The sequence below is a fragment of the Staurois parvus genome, unplaced genomic scaffold (genome assembly GCF_062004578.1).
Source record: "Staurois parvus isolate SC_StPar_1 unplaced genomic scaffold, SC_StPar_1.0 ptg000048l, whole genome shotgun sequence".
Taxonomy (NCBI): Eukaryota; Metazoa; Chordata; class Amphibia; order Anura; family Ranidae; genus Staurois; species Staurois parvus.
The window spans coordinates 14,846,755-14,872,892 of NW_028317844.1; the positions used below are offsets into that span (position 1 = coordinate 14,846,755).

At 43.4% G+C, this 26,138-nt stretch overlaps 1 protein-coding gene across 6 annotated transcripts in view; it reads left to right on the forward strand.

Moving 5' to 3' along the window:
* The window catches only part of USP45 (ubiquitin specific peptidase 45), a 214,479-nt gene that overhangs the window by 37,108 nt on the left and 151,233 nt on the right, over positions 1-26,138 (forward strand). For all 6 annotated transcript variants that reach the window (XM_089665202.1, XM_089665204.1, XM_089665199.1 and 3 more), the window contains one exon: positions 983-1,083. In XM_089665202.1, the coding sequence (XP_089521328.1) occupies positions 983-1,083 (101 nt within the window). The remainder of the gene's footprint in view (positions 1-982; positions 1,084-26,138) is intronic.

Below are 26,138 nucleotides of genomic sequence, written 5' to 3' on the forward strand. Positions count from 1 at the left end.
ATAGAGCCCCCTAAGATGCCAGGGCCCATGGTCAGTAGGTAAGAGGCTAGCCCGCAGTCCCCTCCAAAAGTCCCTGTCCTGGTTGGGTCCTTCACAGGCATCTTCTTCTGTTTGAGGCTGGGACTTTATTTTTACTGCCGAAATCACTCTGCATGACAGTACAGTGTTTATATTAGTGCCAGGTGCTGGAACCCACACCACTGATGCTCTGCTAATCTCTGGTGGCCAGCAGATAGTGGACCCAGTCCAGCAGATGGTGGTCATCACATAGAGAGACAATGCATGTTTGGCACCAAGATCCTAGACAGTCTATGTGCTCGTGACAGGCACAAGTGAAAGTATGAAAAAAATTGAAGGACCTGCGTGGAACTATGCTTCCTCCTCAGCATTGTTTGAGCAGGTCTGAACAGGAAGGAAAACGCTCTTCTCTTATAATGCAATTGAAGCATTTTCTTGCTATGCTATTTATAGAGAGGAGGATGGACATAACATTTTAAGGGAATCAGACCCTTGGATTCCTATTATCTGCTCCCACATTACAGGAAAAGAAGTTCTCATTGAGAACTACAAGCCAACAGCCGCTAAGGCTATCGGGACTTATACGTTCTCATTCACAGAGGAGTGACACGGTGGGGCAGACGGAGCCCATCATGGCCATGTTTTTTTTTTTATATTTGACAGCTAACAAGGGGAGGAAGATGATCCCCTGCTACCTGTAAGAGCGGGAGACCAGCGGGGGGGGGGGGTGCTTTCATAACATGTTACATGTTGCACTCTGAATATGGGTGTAACATGTTATGAAAGGTGAACCTATCCTTTAAATGTTGGTGATGTCAATAAATAAAAGCAAATAAGTCTTTTTATTTCAAAGCAAAGCAAGAACTTTTGAATTATTTTTCCAGAGAAAATGTTTTCACCCTAAAATACATAATTACCTTTAATTGCATGTAGGTAACCACAAACATACTTTTTGTCTTTTCAGTTGTTATGAATGTGATGAGGAGCTTTCAACTCACTGCAACAAGAAAGCACTAGCCCAAATGCTAGACTTTCTGCAGAAACATTCATCGCGCTCTGAGAAAGGTACCGTCTATAGAAATTTACAAATATCCTTATGTATTATTCTTAAAACAATTAAATGTAACTTTCATATTCTATCTTGTACCATAAATTGCCATTGTGTGTTTTAATTTAGGATAGATGCATGTGCAGCTTTAAATTCTCTTTGAGACTGGTGTTGTGATCTGTGCTAATGTTCTAGGTTTGCCTGCCTGCCCCAACACCCATTTTAAAAGGGCTCTTCCTTCCTACATCACACTATCCTGTAAGGTAAAATGCAGTGTTTTACCTTGAAGGCTAATGTAATGTTGGCTCCAGCAGGAAGCAGTGCAATGCACGTTTCGGCATATTGCACAGCTTGTTTTTTTCTTTTGGTTTCAGCTTTATTTGTCACCTCATTCATGTTACTGCACAGCAGGAAGGTGCATTGCGCTGCTATACTGTGATATGTGGTTCCAGAAAATCATAGACATGGTGCAGAAAAATACAGAAATGCTGCATTTTTCTGCACTGCAAGCACTGCACATCACACCACTATTGTAATGTGAATGGGGAACAGAGAAAATAACTGCTTTTTATGTACCCTAGCAGTGACATGCTTTTATCCAGTGTGGGGAAAACAGGTCACTCACTACACAGTGTAAACAAGCTCTTACAGTAGCAGGATACCTTTGGTGGATTTTGGGAGAGTATATATCTTGCCACTGGAGATTCTAAGAGATGTATGAATCTAATGGTTGGCATTTATCAAGCAAATTAGCAACACAGTTAAACAGAAATCAGGCTGCCTCTTTTTTAGTTGTGCAACAATTTTACTGTGTATTTGCAATACCTATGTCTGTAATTTTTAGCAGTCAATTGCAACAGCAACTGCAGCTGAGACATTTTATGGTTCACATTTGGTGAAACTCAGCGAATCCTGTACGTTTCGCAATTGCACGATGTCCATGTGCACAAAACACTGTGCGATTTCCAGAATTGGCATCACATGGGTGTAAACACTCATGCGATGCGAATCAGGTGCGGGGGAAAAAAGGGTCCTGCACCTTTTTGGTGTAGATGCGATGCAATTTGAGCTATGCAAAATGTATGGCTCAAATCATACCACACAGACACTGCATATGATTTGCACAGGAATGCGGTGAAATTCCTTTGTGCATTACATGCAGAGTCCTGCACAGCACAAGTGTGAACCTTACATACACACACACACACACGTCCATATATATTTGGACACAGGCACAATTTTTTTTTTTTTTTTTTCAGGTATTGACCAAAACATGTTCAAGCTATAGTTATATAATGGCTATGGGCTGAAAGTGCACACTCTCAGGTTTAATTTGAGGGTATGTACATCCAAATTGGAGAAAGGGTTTAGGAATTACAGCTCTTAAGAGTAGCCGTCTCCCCTTTTTCAAGGGACCAAAAGTAAATGGACAATTGAATCAAAAGCTGTGGCCAGGTGTGGGCTACTCCTTCGTTATTTCTTCATCAATTAAGCAGGTAAAAGGTCTGGAGTTGATTATAAGTGTGGTATTTGCATTTGGAATCTATTGCTGTGAACCTACATCATGCGTTCAAAAGAGCTGTCCATGCAAGTGAAACAGGCCATTGTAATGCTTCAAAAACTAAACAAATCCACCAGAGAGATAGCAGCAACCTTAGGAGTGGCCAAATCAACAGTTTGGTACATTCTGTGGAAAGAAGAACGCACTCGTGAGCTCAACATAAAAAAGCATGGACGTCCACGGAAGACAACAGTGGTAGACGATTGCAGGATCCTCTCTATGGTAAAGAAAAACCCATTCACAACATCCAGACAAGTGAAGGACACTCTCTCCAGGAGGTGGGCGTATCATTGTCAAAGTCTACAATCAAGAGAAGACTTCACGAGAGCAAATACAGAGGGTTCACCACAAGGTTCAAACCATTAAATACCCTGAAGAATAGAAAAGCCAGATTAGACTTTGCTAAAAAATATCTAAAACAGCCAGACCAGTTCTGGAAAAGCATTCTTTGGATGGATGAAACTAAGAATAATCTGTACCAGAATGATGGGAAGAAAAAGGTGTGGAGAAGGCTTGGAACAGCTTATGATCCAAAGCACACAACGTCATCTGTAAAACATGGTGGAGGCAGTGTGATGGCATGGGCATGAATGGCTTCCAGTGGCACTGGTTCATTGGTGTTTATTGATGATGTGACAGAAGACAGAAGCAGCTGGATGAATTCTGCAGTGTTTAGAGGTATACTGTCAGCCCAGATTCAGCCAAATGCAGCAAAGTTGATTGGACAGCACTTCACAGTACAGATGGACAATGATCCAAAACACACTGCAAAAGCAACCCAGGAGCTTTTGGAGGAAAAGAAGTGAAATATTCTGCAATGGCCGAGTCAATCGCCTGATCTCAACCCAATTGAGCATGCATTTCACTTGCTGAAGGCAAAATTAAAGGCAGAAAGACCCACAAACAAAGAACAACTGAAGACAGCTGCAGTTAGAGCCTGGCAAAGCATCAGAAAGGAGGAAACTCAGTCTTTGGTAATGTCCATGGGTTCCAGACTTCAGGCAGTCATTGCCAGTAAAGGATTCTCAACAAAATATTAAAATTGAACATTTTATTTATGACTATATTCATTGGTCCAATTACATTTGAGTCCCTGAAAATGGAGGGACTGTGTATAAAAATGGTTGCAGTTCCTAAAATGTGTACTTGATATTTATGTTCAACCCCTTGAATTAAAGCTGAAAGTCTGCACTTCAAATTAATTTGGATTGTTTCATTTTAACTTATTCTGGTGGCCTACAAAAAGTATGAAAATTGTGCCTGTGTCCAAATATATATGGACCTAACTGTACATGCATGCATACTGTACATACATACATACAGTGAAAAGTAAGATTTGAATCAATATCTCAATGAACACAAGAACAATTTCCAAAATGTTGACAAACATTTGTTTAGCTCATTACATGAAAGTACGTTTAATAATATACTGTAACTTTGATTACAAAATCTTCAGTTTTACTCAAATTAGTTGATGCAAAAATGAATACACTCCACAACAAAAACTACTACATCTAGTATTTTGTATGACCTCCATGATTTGTAAGGACAGCACCAAATCTTCTAGGCATGGAATGAACAAGTTGGTGAAATATTACAACATCTATCTTTTTCCATTCCTCAAGAACAACCTCTTTTAGAGCCTGGATGCTGGATGGAGAGCGATGCTCAACTTGTCTCTTCAGAATTCCCCATAGGTGTTCGATTGGGTTCAGATCAGGAGACATACTTGGCCAGTGAATCACTTTCACCCTGTTCTTCTTCAGAATTGCAACAACGGGATTAGATGTGTATTGGATCATTGTCATGTTGCAAAAGTACATGACGACCAAGTAGTGATGATAGCATCTTCTCTTTCAACGTAGAGAAGTACATCTGTGAATTCATGATGCCATCAATGAAATGCAGCTCCCCGACACCAGCAGCACTCATGCAGCCCCACAGAAGAACACTTCCACCATGCATTTTTCTTTGTACTCTTCACCTTTGCGATGCCATACAGTTTTGAAGCCATTAGTTCCAAAAACATTTATCTTGGTCTCATCACTCCAGAGTACAGAATCCCAGTAGTCTTCTTTTTCAGCATGAGCCCTGGCAAATTCTAGGTGGGCTTTTCTGTGCATGGGCTTTAGTGGCTTCCTTCGTGGATGACACCCATGTATGCCATAACTCTGCAGTGTACACCATATTGTATCATGGGAAACAGTCATCCTAGTTTGGCTTTCTACTTCTTTAGCTAACTGCAGTGAACTTGTATTGGGTGATTTTCTTCAACCCTTCTCATCAGAAGGTGCTCCTGTCGAGGTGTTAACTTCCATGGACAGCCTTGGACATCTCAGTGAGATGGTTACAGTTCCTGTCAGGGATCTCCTCGATCCCCGCCGCGATGGTCCCGGCGCAGGCGCAGTGCGCCGCCCTGTGCAGGGACTCGGGCACTAGGTCCGGGCCGGCCGCGGCATTCGAGTTCGCACATGCGCAGTAGAAGCCACGGCCGCCCGCTGGGCACCAATGGCAGCGCAGGGCGGGATATTTAAATGGCCCTGAGCTGTCATTCAGTGCCTTCTGGTCTTGCCTGTATCCTGTATCCTGCGAACCTGTGAATTGTAAGTTGCTGAATCGGATTATGCTCTGACCTTGCTGTATTCTCCTGCCCTGACCCTTGCTTTGCCTGACCTCTCTCTTGAATGCCCCCTATTGGATCTGACCTGCTGTTGCTGACCTGGCTTGTGACCCGACTATTCTATGCCCGCTGCCTTGTACCATACCGTCCTCCCTGTTACCGACCCGGCTTGTCTGACCTCGCACCTGCTTAGCCATCCGTCCATCCCTCCCAGTGGGGTCTTCTGACCTCCTCATATCAGGCTCTTCCCCGCGGGAGCCCTCGGCGAATACCATTACCACTAACGGGTTTGCCCAGTAGTCACGACCTGGTCTCGGGGAGCTCCAAGTCCATCCCCACCATCAGGGGCCCTGGTGAACAAGCACCCTGGGACTTAGACTCCGTGCTCTGGGAACGCCTATTTAGTGGAGTGCTAGTGGTACCGCCGGGTGGTCCCGTACAGTACCAGAAGGCCATGACGGAGCCTCAAGGAGGACCCTCCCCGCTGCAGGAAGTTTGTAGGCACCTGGCTACCTTGACACAAGCTGTAAACGTATTACAGGACAGGTGTTTACAGATTGAAAATCGGTTCCAGGCCTGCACTATATCTGTCCCTGCACCACAGGCCCCGGTCCCTGCACCTCCGCCTGTAGCGGCCCCTGAGCCCGCTTCAGGGGCCCCCGCACCACTTCCTATGGCCGAACCCCGAGTACCCCTACCGGAGCGTTTTCACGGGGACCGCACACGCTTCAGGTCGTTCCGTGAGTCCTGCCTTCTCTGTTTTGAGTTACAACCTCGTACCTTTTTGACGGAATCAGTAAAGGTGGGGTTTGTCATCTCCCTCCTGCAGGGTGAACCCCAAGACTGGGCCCACCGAGTGAGAGGGAACAACGACCCCCACCTAGGCTCAGTTAACTTTTTTTTGACGCAATGGCCATCTTATATGATGACCCACAGCGGGCAGCTTCGACCGAAGCAACCTTGTACACGCTCCGGCAGAGCCGAGGGGCGGCGGAGGAATACGCCTCTGATTTTAGGCGTTGGATGGGGGACACACGCTGGAACGAGTTTGCCCTTGTGCACCAGTTCCGTATGGGCCTGTCAGAGGCCCTGAAAGACGAGCTCGCCCGGGTAGAAATGCCTGAGGCGCTAGAAGACTTAATTGCACTAACCATCAAGATTGACCCTAGACTGCGGGAACGCAGGTTTGAGAAGTCCGGTCAGGGTCGTGGAAGTACCTGGGGGTCTTTTCAGGGTTCCAGCCACTCCACTAGGCCACATTTCCAGAACCCACCACCGGAGGATACTCCTGAACCCATGCAGCTAGGCCTGGGGCGACCTAAGCTATCTCCAGTGGAACGCCAGCGCAGACGCTCCCAGAACCTATGCCTCTACTGTGGTGAAGCTGGTCATATGGTACGATCCTGCCCGCAGAAACTGAGTAAGTGCACCTCTTCTTCCTTATCTGTTGGCGATGTTAATTCTTCCCAATACTTAGTTGTGCCCCTCTCCTTTCAGCTTCCAGAAAGGACCGTGGAAGTGACAGCCATAAGAAAAGGGGTTCAACATATTTCTGGCCGATGGGTCCCGGATAAGATCAGGGGTGGTTAACCAGGAGACCCCTTCCATTGCCACCACCATTGCCAGCCAACACCAGGAACTCCTCCACTTGGATGCTATCGCATCACCCCTTTTCCCAGTCATTCTGGGGCTCCCGTGGTTACGGGCTCATAACCCCCAGATTGACTGGGAGACCAGGGTAGTCTCTTTCCCTTCCCCATACTGTCGGGAACACTGCCGCACTTCGGGCCCGGGGGTTCCCCAGGTCCTCGTGTACTCGGAAGGGGATGCCGACTTAAGGCAGGTCATTCCTGCAGCCTATCATGAATTCCTTGATGTATTCAGTAAACGGGGAGCAGATACTCTACCCGCCCACCGCCCGTATGACTGTCCTATCGACCTGTTACCTGGCTCAGAGATCCCTTTTTGGCGGATCTTCCCCCTTTCGGAGCTCGAATTTGGGGCCCTGAGGGAATACATTGAGGACAGCCTCCAGAAGGGATTCATCCGCCCCTCTACCTCTCCGGCAGGGGCAGGGATTTTCTTTGTAGAAAAAAAGGACAAGACCTTGAGACCGTGTATTGATTACCGGGAGTTGAATAGAGTTACAATCAAAAAGAGTTATTTCAGAGTTTAAAGGCTGCAGTGGTGTTCACGAAACTGGATTTAAGGGGAGCATACAACCTGGTTCGCATAAGGGAGGGGGACGAGTGGAAAACGGCATTCCGCACCCGCTTTGGTCACTTCGAATATCTGGTCATGCCGTTCGGTCTGTGCAATGCACCGGCCACTTTCCAACACTTTGTGAACGACATTTTTAGGGACTTCCTGGATGTCTTTGTTATCGTCTACTTAGACAATATTTTGATTTTTTCACCTTCTCTGGGGGAGCACAGAGTTCAAGTAGCAAGGGTATTAGGGCGGTTGCGGCAGCACGGCTTATACGCCAAGGCTGACAAATGTTGCTTTGAACAGTCCAGCATTACTTTTCTGGGTCTGATTATCTCCACCGCGGGGGTCGCGATGGACCCTCAGAAAGTCAATGCAATACTGGATTGGCGTCCAGCGGTTTGTCGGGTTCGCAAACTTTTACTGCAAGTTCATCAAGAACTTCTCGGGTCTGGTCTCCCCCATTACTCAGCTAACCAAGCTTGGAACTCGATTCAGGTGGACGCCGGAGGCGCAGGAAGCTTTTGAAGCTTTGAAGAAGCTATTCACTTCGGCACCCATCCTGGGTCACCCAGATGCCGCCTTACCCTACATCTTGGAGGTAGATGCATCAGAGAATGCGGTAGGTTCCATCCTATCCCAGCGAAAGGGCACCAGGGAATTGCTCCATCCTGTGGCATTGTTCTCACGGAAACTCACCCCGGCGGAAAGGAACTACGATATCGGCGATTGTGAACTTCTGGCTATTAAGACAGCGTTAGAGGAATGGAGGTACCTGCTGGAAGGTGCCTCACACCCCATTTTGATATTTACGGATCACAAGAATCTGGAGTACCTGAGGACCGCCAAACGGTTACGCCCACGACAGGCGAGATGGGCATTGTTCTTTTCAAGATTTAATTTCCACATTACATACAGGCCGGGATCAAAAAATACAAAGCCAGATGCGTTGTCACGCATGTACGAGGACGCCAAGGAGGTCCCAGCGCCCGACACTATCCTGTCTTCGGGAAACTTCTTGGCGCTCCAGACGGACCTTCGTTCCAAGATAATGGATGTCAGGGATCTCCTCGATCCCTGCCGCGATGGTCCCGGCGCAGGCGCAGTGCACCGCCCTGTGCAGGGACACGGGCACTAGGTCCGGGCCGGCGGCGTTCGAGTTCGCGCATGCGCAGTAGAAGCCGCGGCCGCCCGCTGGGCACCAATGGCAGCGCAGGGCGGGATATTTAAATGGCCCTGAGCTGTCATTCAGTGCCTTCTGGTCTTCCCTGCATCCTGTGAACCTGTACCCTTTGTAAGTTTTGACCCGGATTATACCTGACCTTGCTGCTTTCTCCTGTTCTGACCCTTGCTTTGCCTGACCTCTCTCCTGAATGCCCCTGATTGGATTTGACCTGCTGTTGCTGACCTGGTGTGTGACCCGACCATTCTATGCCCGCTGCCTTGTACCTTGCCGTCCTCCCTGTTACCGACCCGGCCCGTCTGACCTTGCTCATCCATCCATCCCTTGCAGTGGGGTCTTCTGACCTCCTCACATCAGACTCTTCCCCGTGGGAGCCCTTGGCGCATACTACTACCACTGACGGACGCACCCAGTAGTCACGACCTGGTCTCGGGGAGCTCCAAGTCCATCCCCACCATCAGGGGCCCTGGTGAACAAGCACCCTGGGACTTAGATTCCGTGCGCTGGGGACGCCTATTCAGTGGAGTGCTAGTGGTACCGCCAGGCGGTCCCTTACAATGGAGGCATCCACGGCCATACCCATCCCAGCCGGGGTGCCCCTCCAGAACAAGAGGGGACTCCTATGGAAGGAAGATCGGATTATGGTGCCAGAGGAAATCCGAACCCTGGTCTTGGGCCATTGCCATGACCACCCGATGGCAGGGCACTTTGGCTCGGCCAAGACCCTAGAGCTCCGACGCTCCTTCTGGTGGCCTGACATGGCGAAAGATTGCAAACACTACGTTAACTCCTGCATCACCTGCCAGAGGAACAAACCATCAAGGAGCAAGGCTTGGGGTCTTCTGCGGCCTTTACCGATTCCCGAACGGCCTTGGCAGAAGATTTCGATGGATTTTATAGTCGAGCTCCCACCATCACTAGACCACACAGCAATCCTTGTGGTCGTGGACCGTTTATCTAAGATGGCCCACTTCATACCATTAAGGAAGACTCCGTCGGCAGCCGAAACTGCGCGAGTATTCATTCAAGAGATTGTAAGACTGCACGGAGTCCCTGAAGACATTGTCTCAGACCGAGGGGTTCAGTTTACCTCAAGATTTTGGAGGGCTCTGTGTAAAGCTCTGACCATCCAACTGTCCCTCTCTTCTGCATTCCACCCTCAGTCCAACGGACAGACCGAAAGAACCAACCAGACTCTGGAGCAATACCTGCGCTGCTATACATCTTTTGCTCAGGATGACTGGATACCACTTCTACCCTTGGCGGAATTCGCGTACAACAACGCGTGCCATTCGGCAACGGGGCAGTCCCCGTTCTTTTTCAATTATGGGTTTCACCCTACCTTCCTCCCAGACTTGGTCCCTGAATGCCCAATTCCAGCAACACAGGATACATTGACGTTCTTCTCCTCGAACAACAAGAAGCTACAGGAAGCCATCATTCGGGCCCAAGAAGACTACAAGAGGGCATTTAACAAGAGACGAAGGGGAGATCTGGTGTTGCGACCCGGAGAGAGGGTTTGGTTGTCTACATCCAACTTAACGATGCTTTGCCCCTCAAAGAAATTAGGACCTAAATTTATAGGACCCTTTTGCGTTAAGCGGATGGTCAACGAGGTGGCTTACGAACTTTTCCTCCCTGACACACTCAAAATCCACCCAGTCTTCCATGTGTCCCTGCTGAAGCCAGTGGTCCCAGATGCCTTCCCTGAACGAGAATATAGACCTCCGGAGGACATAACGGTCGAAGGAGAAGAAGAATTTGAGGTGGAAACAATCCTGAAGTGCCGAAGGAGGGGGGGGCAGACCCAATTCCTAATCAAATGGAAGGGCTATGGCCCTGAGGACAATTCTTGGGAACCAGCCCATAATGTCCATGCACCCAGACTTGTCCGGAGGTTTTTTCGCGATCACCCGTGGTGGAGAGATCGGGTGGGCATCCGGAGGTTGCCCGTAGGGGGGGGGGCAATGTCAGAGATCTCCTCGATCCCCGCCGCGATGGTCCCGGCGCAGGCGCAGTGCGCCGCCCTGTGCAGGGACTCGGGCACTAGGTCCGGGCCGGCCGCGGCATTCAAATTCGCGCATGCGCAGTAGAAGCCGCGGCCACCCGCTGGGCACCAATGGCAGCGCAGGGCGGGATATTTAAATGGCCCTGAGCTGTCATTCAGTGCCTTCTGGTCTTACCTGTATCCTGTATCCTGCGAACCTGTGAATTGTAAGTTGCTGACCCGGATTGTGCTCTGACCTTGCTGTATTCTTCTGCCCTGACCCTTGCTTTGCCTGACCTCTCTCTTGAATGCCCCCTATTGGATCTGACCTGCTGTTGCTGACCTGGCGTGTGACCCGATTATTCTCTGCCCGCTGCCTTGTACCATACCGTCCTCCCTGTTACCGACCCGGCTTGTCTGACCTCGCACCTGCTCAGCCATCCATCCATTCATCCGTCCATCCCTCCCAGTGGGGTCTTCTGACCTCCTCATATCAGGCTCTTCCCCGCAGGAGCCCTCGGCGAATACCATTACCACTAACGGGTTTGCCCAGTAGTCACGACCTGGTCTCGGGGAGCTCCAAGTCCATCCCCACCATCAGGGGCACTGGTGAACAAGCACCCTGGGACTTAGACTCCGTGCTCTGGGAACGCCTATTTAGTGGAGTGCTAGTGGTACCGCCGAGTGGTCCCTTACAGTTCCATCTTTGTTAAATTTTTGTATCACTTTTGCTACAGTATTCTGAATGATAAGTAAAGGTTTGCAGATCTTCTTGTAGTCTTCACATTTCTTGTGTAAAGAAATTATTTTCTTTTTAAGGCCTTGTGACATTGCTCTTCCATGTGGTGCCATTGCTGACAGCATAAAATGGGAAGGGGTTTTCTTTCTTAAATAACAACCTTTTATAATCAACTGTCTGCTGGACACCTGTATAAAGAATAATTAGACTCACCTGTACTTGAATTCTCGTTAATTAAGATTTTGTTGTCTAAAACTTAGCTTTGCTCCTAAGACTTTCATTGGGGTGTATTCATTTTTGTAACATGGTCTTGAATGAACTTGCAAAGAAAAATACTTTATTGTGTGTGCAAATGAACAAATCTTGTTTGCAATCAATGGCCCGCATTTGGGGGAGTATTTTGTAGTATAGTGTCCCATAGAAAATATTGATTCTGAAAGTAAACAAACAAACCTGTTGAGTGTACTCATTTATTCTGAGCAGTGTATGTGTATGTATATTATGACCACTGACAAGTTACAGTAATTATCTTTTTACAATATCATCTGAAGGTCTGTGATATACTGCCAGCAAGTCAACATGTTCTCCCTGAAGTTGATGTGTTGTAAGCAGATAAAAAAAACGGCATCACAGTTTGTTGTGTAGGTGTGGAAACAGACTGGTCAGGGTGCATATATATATATATATATATATATATATATATATATATATATATATACAGTGGGGATCGAAAGTTTGGGCACCCCAGCTAAAAATTTGTATTAATGTGCATAAAGAAGCCAAGGAAAGATGGAAAAGCTCCAAAAGGCATCAAATTACAGATTAGACATTCTTATAATATGTCAACAGAAGTTAGATTTTATTTCCATCATTTACACTTTCAAAATAACAGAAAACAAAAAAATGGCGTCTGCAAAAGTTTGGGCACCCTGCAGAATTTATAGCATGCACTGCCCCCTTTGCCAAGCTGAGACCTGCCAGTGTCATGGATTGTTCTCATTCATCGTCTGGGAAGACCAGGTGATGTCAATCTCAAAGGTTTTAATTGCCCAGACTCATCTGACTTTGCCCCAACAATCAGCACCATGGGTTCTTCTAAGCAGTTGTCTAGAAAACTGAAACTGAAAATAGTTGACGCTCACAAAGCTGGAGAAGGCTATAAGAAGATAGCAAAGCGTTTTCAGATGTCAATATCCTCTGTTCGGAATGTAATTAAGAAATGGCAGTCATCAGGAACAGTGGAAGTTAAAGCAAGATCTGGAAGACCAAGAAAAATATCAGACAGAACAGCTCGCAGGATTGTGAGAAAAACAATTCAAAACCCACGTTTGACTGCACGATCCCTCCAGAAAGATCTGGCAGACACTGGAGTTGTGGTACACTATTCCACTATAAAGAGATACTTGTACAAATATGGTCTTCATGGAAGAGTCATCAGAAGAAAACCTCTTCTACGTCCTCACCACAAAAATCATCGTTTGAACTTTGCAAATGAACATATAGACAAGCCTGATGCGTTTTGGAAACAAGTTCTGTGGACCGATGAGGTTAAAATGGAACTTTTTGGCCGGAATGAGCAAAGGTACGTTTGGAGAAGAAGGGGCACAGAATTTAATGAAAAGAACCTCCTGTCCAACTGTTAAGCATGGGGTTGGATCAATCATGCTTTGGGGTTGTGTTGCAGCCAGTGGCACAGGGAACATCTCACGACTAGAAGGAAAAATGGATTCAATAAAATTTCAGCAAATTTTGGATGGTAACTTGATGCCATCTGTGAAAAAGCTGAAGTTAAAGAGAGAATGGCTTCTACAAATGGATAATGATCCTAAACACACCTCGAAATCCACAGGGGATTACATCAAGAGGCGTAAACTGAAGGTTTTGCCATGGCCTTCACAATCTCCTGACCTCAACATAATTGAAAATCTATGGATAGACCTTAAAAGAGCAGTGCGTGACAGACAGCCCAGAAATCTCAAAGAACTGGAAGACTTTTGTAAGGAAGAATGGGCAAAGATACCTCAAACAAGAATTGAAAGACTCTTGGCTGGCTACAAAAAGCGTTTACAAGCTGTGATACTTGCCAAAGGGGGCAGTACAAGATATTAACTCTGCAGGGTGCCCAAACTTTTGCAGATGCCATTTTTTTGTTTTCTGTTATTTTGAAAGTGTAAATGATGGAAATAAAATCTAACTTTTGTTGACATATTATAAGAATGTCTAATCTGTAATTTGATGCCTTTTGGAGATTTTTCCATCTTTCCTTGGCTTCTTTATGCACATTAATACAAATTTTCAGCTGGGGTGCCCAAACTTTCGATCCCCACTGTATATATATATATATATATATATATATATATATATATATATATATATATATCTTTTATAAATTAAAATTGATGCATTTCAAAAGTTTTTTTTAGAGCACCTTTTGTTTTAATTCAGACTCTGTCTGAAACTTGGGAGGGTACTGCCTAAAAAAAAGGGTGGTTGGGGTAGGGTGCAGAGAGGGAGGAGGAGTTGCTGCTGTGACTGACTCATTCACTTGCTTGTAAACTGTGGCTTGAGTTGATAGAGCCTTTTTAACCAGGTTGCCTTAAGGTTTCTTCAGGGGTGCTTTGGCAAAATGCTTAAAAATTGCCCCAAAATTGTATACAAGCCAGTGGGTTGATCAAGCTTGCCTTTTAATTACACAAAGCCACAGGTTTCATTGTACACCATTACATCCTTCTAGCCACTGGCGTCCTAACAACCAATTACATCATCGGTTGATAAGGAGGACGTCGGGCGAGGCACAGCATCCTTGTTTGCACCTCCCCTGCCCCTCTCCATCAGAACTGGGGTTACATTAGCTGAGTGTGGGAGAAGAGAAACATTGGAATACTAGTCAGTACCAGTGTGCAAAGGTGTATTTGTTTTGGAAGAATAAATCGCCTTTAATGTTGGGTGTCCATGTGTGTGGATGTTGGTGCATTATGTAAAACTACTTATTTAGTTTTTACATTTTTGAATGGGGTGCCTCGAGATGTGCAGAATTGTAAAGGGTGCCTTGATCGAAAAAAGCTTGGGAAACACTGAACTAGTAAAAAACCAAAAAGAAATAGTGCGCTGCCGAAAACGCATTTAACAAAAACGCTAAAACAATCAAATGGGGGCAAAATCTTGCTTGTCAGATCGGCATTGGAGCGCTGACATCACCCGACTCCTCCCCATGTGTATCGTCATGCACCACGTGACTTTATCAGGGGTCAGGACCATCTTTTGAATATTTTGGCTGTTTTTAATGTGGTTTTGACACAGTTACCATGTGAGTTCATGTGCCTTAATAAATGATATGCCTTTTAACCACTAGCCTACAGGGCACTTCCTGTCAAGGCCAATTTCCAGCTTTCTGCACTGTCACACTTTGAATGACAATTGCGTGGTCATGCAACATTGTACCCATATGAAATTTTTATCATTTTTTTTTTAGACAGATAGAGCTTTCTTTTGGTGGTATTTAATCACCTCTGGGATTTTTATTTTTTCTTAAACAAACCAAAAACCACTGAAAATTTTGAAAAAAAAAAAGTTTTTTCTTAGTTTTTGTTAGTTTTGTAAATAAGTGATTTTTCTCCTTCACTGATGTGCGCTAATGAGGCTGCAGTGATGGGCACTGATAGGCTGCACTGAAGGACACTGATAGGTGGCACTGATGAGGAGGCACTGGTAGGTTGCACTGATGGGCATTGACAGGCATCACTGATGGGCACTGAAAGGCAGCACTGATACATGACACTGATACATGACACTGATAGGCGGCACTGACTGGCACTGATAGGCGGCACTGACTGGCACTGATAGGCGGCACTGACTGGCACTGATGTGCACAGATAGGCGACACTGACTGGCACTGATAAGTGGCACTGATTGGCAGCACTGATAGGTGGCACTGACTGGCATTGATGGGTGACATTGAAAGGCAGCTCAGATGGGCACTGATATGTGGCATTGATGTGCACTGGTATGCACTGATATGTGGCACTGATGGGAACTGACACGTGGCATTGATGGGCACTGGCACGTGGCACTTCTGGGGCCACACTGATCATCAGGGCACACTGATCATCAGTGTACTGATGATCAGTGTACATGTCCCCTCCGCGGAAAGCCGATTACTGGTTCTCCTCTCCTCTCGAGCTGTCAGCATGACCGCTCGAAAGGAGAGAAATGACGATAACCGGCATTTCCATGTTTACATGTGATCAGCTGTGATTGGACACAGCTGATCACATGACCAAGCCGACATCTTCGGCTCTTTCCGTGATCCGCTGTGTCAGAGGGACACAGCGCACCGGCGATCGCCGTGCTGCGCGCTCACTGAGCCGCGCATGCGCAGTGAGAATGGTAGGACGTCCTATCAGAACGAGAGAACCACCTTGTGCCCGTCGTTGTACTATAGGGTGGGCGGAAGGTGGTTAAAGAAGCATACTGCACTATGGTCTTCTTTGTGGTTGTTGAGTTTTAATAACAGAGCTGGCTTTACTGTAATCAGGTGCAATTTGTGAAGGTCCAGCGGTGATTCATAAGGGGAAGATTGCCCACAGAGGAGCAAGTTATGTGTTACCCCCAGTAACAGGGGAGATGCTTTTCTGACCTGTGTTCACATATAGGTCCATGTGAGAAGGTGAGAGTCCACTTGGAAGTCTATGTTCACTGTGGTGATTCACATTTATTGTAGATTTACAGCACTGGGAATGTGGGTGCAATCACCAGCAGGAAGATATTTCACGCATTTGGATTTTTTAAAGAATTCTATTTATTTATGTTTCATCAGCTTTTGGGACTACTAGTCATGTTTTTGTTGGTATATTCATATTTTTTGTCAGTGCAACACTTTTATCCTTTTCAAACTCTGAACAAGATCAGTCGTCTCCACACTGCGGCCCGGGGGCCGGATGCTGCCCTTTGCTTGCCTTTATCCGGCCCTTGGGGCACTTTTTCATTCACCAACAATGGTGCACAGTTCCTGCCAATGACACCAATAATGGTACACAGTTCCTCCCAATTACACCAACAATGGGACCCAATGACTATTATGATGGGGCACAATTCCTCCCAATGAGATCAACAACAGGGCACAATTCCTCCCAATTACATCAATAATGGGACACTATTCCTACCGATGGTGGTGCACTATTCCTTCTGATGATGGTGCACTATTCCTACCAATGATGGGGCACTATTCTTACCAATGAGACCAATGATAGGGCACTATTCCTACCAATGACACCAATGATGGGGCACAGTTTCTTCCAATGACACCAACAATGGGACATTCTTTACTCCAACTGATGCTGCATCATTTTCTACTCCTGAAGGCCACAGTGTGGCGCCTCTAAAGTCTGTAAAAAGGTCAGTAAACTGGCCTTTTGTTTAAAAAGTTTGGAGACCCCTGAACTAGATCATGGGAAAAGTAGAAAAGAGCTCCACTACTGGTTGCATGCTAAAATAGAAAATATTAAAATGGTGTATCAGGAGCTATTGCCTGCTGAGGTTGTCAGTCAAATCCTGTGAGGAAGGAGCAGGGGACAGAGCCAAGCCGCGCTGTGTCTAGCTTGGGATTGAACCCACATGAATGCCCCGATAACAAGTGGTTTGCACATGGAGAAGGGGAGGAGCAAAGATCACCAGCGGGGGACCCCAGAAGAGGCAGTTTGGGACTGCTCAGTGCAACAGCATTGCACAGAGCAGGTGAGTATGACATGTTTGTTATTTTAAGTAAACAAAAAACAAAACTTACCAATCACTTTATTCTGAAAAATTTCAGACATTCCTGACCTAACAAAAATAAATTTGGTCCAATATGTATATATTTTTGTACATCTCCTTTTAACCACTTCCCGACCAGCCGTTGTATATAAACGGCCGGACGGTGGCACTGCAGGGTCGGGTGGCCGTTTATAAACGGCCTCCCCGCACCCTGCTTGTGCGTGCTCCCCGGGAGCGCGCAGCACCGCGATCCGGTGCCCGCTGTGTCCTCCGGACACAGTGAAACACTGATCGTGTGATCACTGATTGGCAAAGCAGTGATCACATGCAAAGTAGTAAGCAAGATGTCACTTCTGACATCATTGCTTACTATGTGTGAAATCTGTGAATGTTCTCAGAGGTCACATGGTACAAGGCTATTCACAACAGCCTTGTACCATGTGACAAGCTGTGACCAATCACAGCTCACTCAGTAGTTCTCAATGGCTGCAAGAATGCAGACAGAGAGAAAGAGAAATGATTGCTTTTACATCCTATATGGGTGTAAAAGCAATCAGTGTAAAAAAAAAAAAATCTTCATCACCCCCCAAAAGTAGTACAGTGTCAACATGGTGACACTGTATTGCTAGGGTAACAGTATGTAAAAAAAAAATAAATAAATAAATACTAATATAAAAAAAATTAAAAATGTAAAACGAAATGTTTAAAAATTATAATTTTTGGTTATAAACTAATTTGGCTTATTTTTTTTTTTTTTTACTAAAAAGATAATGGAATAAATTTTGGCCAAGATTTATGATGAAATATTATTTATTTGCAAAATTTTATAAGAAAAACACTTTTTTTTTTCAAAATTTTTGGACATTTTCATTTACATAGCAAAAAAAATAAAAATCCACCAAAATAAAGTTTTATCTGTCTCAAAAAAATGGTAAAAAATTCATATGGGTACAGTGTTGCATGACGCACAATTGTCATTCAAAGTGTGATAGCGCTGAAAGCTGAAAATTGCCCTGGTCAGGAAGGGGGTAAAAGTGTCCAGACTGGAAGTGGTTAAGCTATTGCAAAATTAAGATTTTTCATTGTTATATTGATTTTATTTCCTGCAACCAGGGATTGCAGGAAAAAACATTGCTCTATTCCCCCCCATCAACACAGTCAGTGTTGATGGGGGACTACCTTCTGCAGTGCTATTGTGTTCTGCCAGCAGGGTTCTGCCCACCCAGACGGCAGACCACAATTACTGCAAGCAGCTATCACCGCCAGCAGGAGTCGCATGTAAAAAATCCAACAGGCTGGTTGCCTGGATTGATTGACTAGAGTACAATCAGCCTGTGCATAGGTGGATCAAATCTCAGCCGGTCCATACTAAACTGGCCAAGATTCAATCCATCCATAGCTGACTTAAGTCTACATCCCTGATTCTCAATTTTGTTTTTTTTTTGTGATGCTCAATATATGGTGTATATAAACAGATGACCACTAGAGGGATCAACTACAAATCTGTATATGTAAAACTGTAATCAGACTGAAGTTGCAAGCAAGTAAAAATGTTACTTTTGTTTGTACTTTTAGAAATACATTATAGTTTTTCCTTTAGCATCTCTGTGAAAAGATGTACAGATTATAACTATCTCTAGGAATATTATGTACAATACAATAAAAATGGCATTGCATAGTTAAGTGCAGTTAATTGTGGTACCAGATGCTATTGGGTAGTTGTTGGGGTATCTTATAACTAAACTGCATTTCCAACATAAAAAATTGCTGGGAGGTAAGGTTTCTTGGCAGAAAAGACAGGCAAAATCTCTACTATCAAAAAACTTCTTCCTCCTTCCTCTACAATTTTTCATTTTCTGTGTACACTGTATAGTGTGTGTGTGATGTGCAATGTACACTCCCAGCTCATTGCTGGTATCTCTCAGATGCTGACAGTAGACCCAGGTGCCAGGGACGATGGGACTTCTTTGCACATGTGCAGAATTTATATCTTTAATGCCTTTCCAGTGGCAGAAGTGCATGATAGGGACCTAGAAGAAATGTCGGAGAATAGGGCATCAGAGAGGGACAGAGGGGTGACTGAGAGCCTAGACTGGACAGCACTGGAGGAGAACGCTCTTGTAGGTAATTGTGTCATGCTGTGCAAGTACATTCTACATACTTGCATGTTATAGTGAGTGTTCCACCACCCAGCCGACTTGCGTTCCACTATAAAGAGATTATACTGTACAATCAGATTAGAACATGTGTGGTCACTGTAGTTTGTTATTGCAGACTTGGCTGGATTGAATTGTACACTGTTTTGAGGGCTGATTAAAAAAACACCCCTTTATAAAATTCAGGCATACTAAATACTGCAAAATAAATGAATAAATAAAAAAGAAATCACAATTTTTCTAATCCTCTTGCAGCACAGTAAATTCAGTTTAACCATTTCCATACCTGGCACTTTTACCCCCTTGCCTCCCAGGTCATTTTTCAGGTCTTAGCGCTTTCACACTTTGAATGACAATTGCGCGGTCATACAACACTGTACCCAAACTAAAATTTTATCATTTTCTTCACACAACTAGAGCTTTCTTTTGGTGGTATTTAATCACCACTGGGGTTTTTATTTTTTGCTAAATTAACAAAAAAAGACCAAAAATTTAGAAAACAAAACACATTTTCTTTATTTCTGTTATAAAAGTTTGCAAATAAATAATTGTTTTTCATAAATTTAGGCCAAGATGTATTCTGCTACATGTCTTTGGTGAAAATAACCCAAATTAGGATTTTTTTTTAGTTTGTAGGAAAGTTATAGAGTTCACAAACTATGGTATAGATCTGAAAATTGATCAATCCTGAAGTACTGATGGCCAATCTAATTTCTTGAGGTCCAAGAATGTCAGAATAGTACAGATATCCCCCAAATGACCCCTTTTTGCAAAGTAGACAGTCCGGCGTACTTCATAAGAGGAATGGCGAGTTTTTTGAAGTTGTATTTTTTTTGTCATAATTTTTCCGAAAATTAAAAAATTAAAAAAATTATTTTCACAATTTTTTTTTTACATACCGTCACCAGTTCAGTGCAGTGCCATCATATAACTGGCATGGCGGTGATCAGGGACACTGACTGGTGACAGTATGGAAAAAAAAACATTTTTTTTTTGTTTATTACATCTTTGTCTTTTTTTTAAGATTTATTTTTCATATTTAACTTTGACCAAAGTAGTACAATGTTACCGTAGTAACATTGTACTACTTTGGGGAAGTGATCAGTATTTTTTTACACATTTTACTATAAGCTATAAGCAAGCATTTACCTGAATGACATCGATTCATTCAGGGCTTTTTTTTTTGTGCTTAGCTGTGATTTGGCCACGGCTAATCACATGACACAGCTGGGCTGTGATTGGCCCAGCTTGTGCATGTGATCGCTGTGACCATTCACAGCTCGGCACACTAGTATACAATGGATGGCATGAATGAAGCCATCCATTGTATAAAACTGTCATGTGACCTGCTGTGATTGGTCACAGCAGGTCACATGGTACCGGCAACGGGGGGGTACTCAGATCTGTCATCGGCCGTGTCCGAGGTATGTGGCCGGTGACAGATCGCGCCGCTGTGCGGCATTGCAGGCGTGCAAACTGCGCATGCCTGGGAGGATGCCATATGCGTCCACCTGGAACGCTGAAGGAGTTTGCCGGCCGCCGAACGGCCATTGGCCGGGCGGCTAATGGTTAAAAGCTAAACAATTGTGTTTTACAAATTGCTAGATTATTTTTGTTATTTTCCCCTTTCTCAAATTGTATAACTAATTTTAAATGTGTTTTTATGAAGCAAAGTAGCCAGTGCATTTAATAAATTATTGGGGAAGCCTGTCTTGAGTTTTCATTTGACAGTGGAAGTGCATGCCCTGTAATTCTATACATTCTTGGTAGCTAGAATGAAGTGATCTGCAGTTGAATTTGTATATCATGCTCTCCATATGTCTGTCTGTCCTTATCTTTTTTGTCTTTAACTTTGGTAAAAGTGTGTATGCTGCCGTATACATTTGAACCATTCCTTTCACTTCAGCTGTAAAAATGTGCAAATGACATTAGTAATGCTTGAGAGACTTCTGTAATTACATTAAATGACAGGGATAAAGACGAGGGCTGGGTTCCCAAAAGAATGCTTGCAGCTGTGAGAATCCCACAGCTGATCCTGTGGGCTGCCGGACCCACCATTCCATACATATTGTGAATGAGAGAAGGAACATGTTTGACATGCTGGAAGAACAAAACAATACTGCTTTCTAGGGAGAGCCACCCTGGAAGTTGTTGTAGTTGAGCCTAATGGCATACAAAGAGAACTGCAGGTGTAATTAGAGTTTTCTGAAGAGTCTTTATTGAAAATGCTAATTTGTTGGACAAGAACACTTGAAAACCATTCTAAGTACCAACCGATTGATCTTTTTAAATTTGCTATTGTTTTAATTTTTTACTTTAATTGTAAGAACACCATTACTTAAAGTAAACATGTCACTTTTCTCGAAAAATTAAAGGGGGACGCTTGTTAAATAATTTACAGAGGCAATCGGTGCTTTTATTTTACTTATGATTTAAACCCAGTTTTTCAACCAGTAGTCAGTCAGTACCTCTGCTTTGTGTAAATTCCACTCTTATGGACAGTGGGTTGAATGAAAAAAAAGACCCGATTCCCCCACCCACACACTTGATGTGGATAGGGGAAACCTTTCCGCTGAGTTGTATTCTGACAGGGGGGAGACTTCTATTCCATCTGAATACACTGATCAGTGCTGCCAGTTATAACTTACAGCACTGATTGTTTTGGAAATACCTGACAGCCTGATTGTACAAAAGTTGATTGGTAGTCACCAAGGAGGTGACTTGGAAGGCTGCCTGGAAGGAAAGCTGAAGTCTAAGGCCACTTGAAGCTCCAAAATGCTTGAGGAGCAAAAATCAATTATTCTCAATGGAGATGGTTCACATCTCCACTCCAAGTTGCCTGATGCCAAACACCTGAAGCTCAAACAGGTTCTGGAGCTTTTTTGTAGCCCAGATTGGGCAGATTTGTGCATGTTTTGATTCCCATAGAAACTAATGGAAACTATTGGTTTGCATTTTATCGCACATTTTTGCACAATGTTTTAATGAAAATGTTTTTTTTTAAATTAATAATATATGAATAAATACATGTGATAATAAAATAAATGCACAAGTAAAAATTATCAGAATTAATAATATGTAATCATAAATAAATATCTCCTAACTTTAACCCCTAACCCTAAAAAAATGAAAAAAAAATATTATTATTTATTATTATAATAATAATATAAGTAAAAACCCAAACAAAAATGTATAATAATAATTTATTGTCAATAATAATAATTTATTTTATGTTAGGGTATTTATTTTTTATTTTATTAATATTATTAATATATTTTTTAAGGGTTAGGGGTTTAAGGTTAGGGGTTATTTATTCATTTATTATTACATAGTATTCTTTTATTGTATTTATTTATGATTATTTTTATTTATTTGTGTCTTTATTTTACATGTATTTATTCATTTTTTATTATTAGTATTATTATTAACACCCTAACCCTACCAAAAAAAAATAAGAAACAATTATTGGGAAAATAATAAAATATCAACCCCTAATCCTAAACTTAACCCCAACCCCTAATTCTAACCCTAACCTAACCTTTAGTCTAACCTCTTACCCTAACAAAAAATAAATTAATAATAATAAAAAAATAAATGAAAGCCGATGGAAAAGCTAAAAAAAGCGATTGGCTAATAAAAAAACGCTGTATGAAAACATGCAAAAATCACGCAAAAAATCAGACATCAAGCTCTCCCATCCCCCTGGCCTCCCTTCTTTGGCTCACTGAATTGTTTCCTTCGTATGGGGGTGAGCCAATGTTGGGATATTGATGGGAGACACTCTTGCAGTCAGGTTATATGATCCTCCAGCGAACATCTACTGTATCCTCTCAGGTTTAGTTATACTTCTGGTTATGTGCTCGATGAGTCTTCATAATAGCATTCTAGACGACCAAGCATTATGATTGCTTCCTGTTCAATGAATCCCGGGTCAAGAATGTTATGACATTATACACTGTTCTTTTTTAAACGTTGTTTGTTATGTACTGCTTTTGCTTTCATTCTTTGTTATTCTTTTCAATAAAGATCTTCTGGTACCAGAAAAATCATGCAAAATATCAAGCAAAAACCACTAAAATTCGCTACACTCAAGTGTGAGTGCAGCTTAACCACTAGCCTAAAGGGCACTTATACCCCCTGCCTGCCCAGGCCAATTTCCAGCCTTCAGCGCTGTTGCATTTTGAATGACAATTGCTCGGTCATGCAACACTGTACCCATATGAAATTTTTATCATTTTTTTGTGACAGATAAAGCTTTATTTTGGTGATATTTAATCACCTCTGAGTTTTGTTTTTTTTTCTTAAACAAACCAAAAACCACTGAAATTTTTTTCTTAGTTTTTGTTATAACATTTTGTAAACAAGTGATTTTTCTCCTTCACTGATGTGCGCTAATGAGGCTGCACTGATGGACACTGATAGGTGGCACTGATGGGCACTGATGAGGAGGCACTGGTAGGTGGCACTGATGGGCATTGACAGGCATCACTGTTGGGCACTGAAAGGCAGCACGCATATATGACACTGATAGGTTGCACTGATATGCAGCACTGACGGGCACTTAGGCGGCACTGATAGGCAGCACTGACTAGCACTGATGCACACTGATAGGCAGCACTGACTGGCACTGAAAGGCGGCACTGACTAGCACTGATAGGTGGCACTGATTGTCAGCACTGATAGGTGGCACTGACTTGCATTGATAGGTGGCACTGACTGGCACTGATGGGTGACACTGAAAGGCAGCTCAGAGGGGCACTGATATGTGGCATTGATGTGGTACTGATGGGCACTGAAATGTGGCACTGATGGGCACTGGCAGGTGGCATGGATGAGCACTGAGAGCTGGCACTGATGGACACTGACAGGTGGCGCTGCTGGGGATGCACATATCTTCAGGGCACACTGATCATCAGTGCTCTGATGATCTGTGTACATGTCCCCTCCGAGGAATGCCGATTACTGGCTCTCCTCTCCTCAGCGTGACAGCTCATGAGGAGAGAAATGCCGATAACCAGGCATTTCCCTGTTTACATGTAATCAGCTGTGATTGGACACAGCTGGTCACATGACCGAGCCGACATCTTTGGCTCTTTCCATGGATTGGTGATCCGCTGTGTCCGAAGGACACAGTGCACCGCCGATCGCTGCGTGCTCCCGGAGCTGCGTATGCGCAGTTAAAATGGGAGGACGTCATATGACGTCCTCCCAGAACGAGAGAACCGCCTTGCGTCCGTCATTGGACTATATGGTGGGCGGGAGGCGGTTAAACTATTGTGGATCCACTTGTTCAGTTAAGAGGGTCATGGAAGGTCTAGTGAGTGCACAATTTGGCTATGCGCAAAAAGAGAGCATGGGAAGAAGGTGTTTTGTAGTCCACTATGCATGGTTGGACACGTTCGATGGACTGTCATATCACTTTATGGTTTTTCACTGGATGCTTATCACTTTAAATTTATGTTTTTCACATTTTATTTTGGTTGTAAGAGCACAATATTATGTATATAAAGGAAGTGCAGCACTTCATTGTATTTATCATGATGTACATGCAATCAGGATGAACTTGGCTCTGAAGTGCATGTATTGGGACTGAACATGTTCTGTGTGTGCACCAGTTAATTTTTGCACTCATAGTTGTACTGCTAATGGCAGGTTAAAATCATTAAATATATATTGATTGAGTTTAACTTGCCATTAGCAGTACAGCTATGAGTGCAAAAACTGAAAACAAACTAACTACAATGCCCTATTGTTCACTGGTATGCCAATTGTCTAATGTTTGTGAACATGACACTTAATGTGAAAAAAGGTTGCTGACCCCTGGTATGCCATTATGCAGAGAAATGAAGTACAATTTTTGTTTAATTGAAATATGTAAAGAATTGGTAGCAATGAATAAAGCCACAGAAGACAAGTCTGATCAAGAAAAGAAACCTATTAACTGTGCTGTTATAGTATAGACCTTCAGCTGAAGGACTAAAGAGGTGTTTTCAATAGAGAGATGTTTGGCCTTGATGCAAAGGTTGTATTTACAGTACAGGAAACAAAGTCTACAATGTCAAATATATGTATGTTGGTATGATAGAACTATGCATAGACGAGTTTAATAAACATGGATTTGTCTTTGATAATTTATTTTTTAACAAGCTGTCTTTGTAAATATAAAACAGTGACTTTAAATAACTGGCAATGAATAGCAGAGGCTACTAAATATTTATGGTGTATGAAATAAATACAATGGGCAATATATATATTTGTATAAAAAGGACTGTGCATTGACGTTTGATCAGTGTAGAGTTTTATATTTGTTACCAAGTTGTGTTTGGATTTACAACACATTGACATAACACAACTGATATTAAAATGGGCGATCATGTTAATATTAGCAGTGTGTGAAACAAAGGCTTTCAAAACTAATATATTAATTGATTTCAACAAGGGATATCGATTAGGGAGTTTGATATAGCATTTTATAGACCTATAATTTAATTATACTGTCTTTTGAATTATGAAATTATTTAAAAAAATAATTAACATTAAAAAGTTGAAGGCTACTAAAATTTGCAAACGGTTGATTTTTGTACAGATATCCTTATAGAAAAATTTATTCAACAGGTTTGAAATTTTCCTTTGAATGGATGGGCCAGCAATCCTTTGTATGTTGGTCCAGCAGATACTGCTGGCCAAAATCAGTATGTATGACCTGCTGGCAAAGAACAGGAACAAGATTGGCATTCAGACTGTGCTTGCTCATTTGCTGGTTCACTTAAATCTATAGTCATCTTTAACTTAACACATTCATTTAGTATTCCTTTAGTTCTCTCACTACCTAATTAGTGCATCATGTACAGACTTCCATGGAAAGCT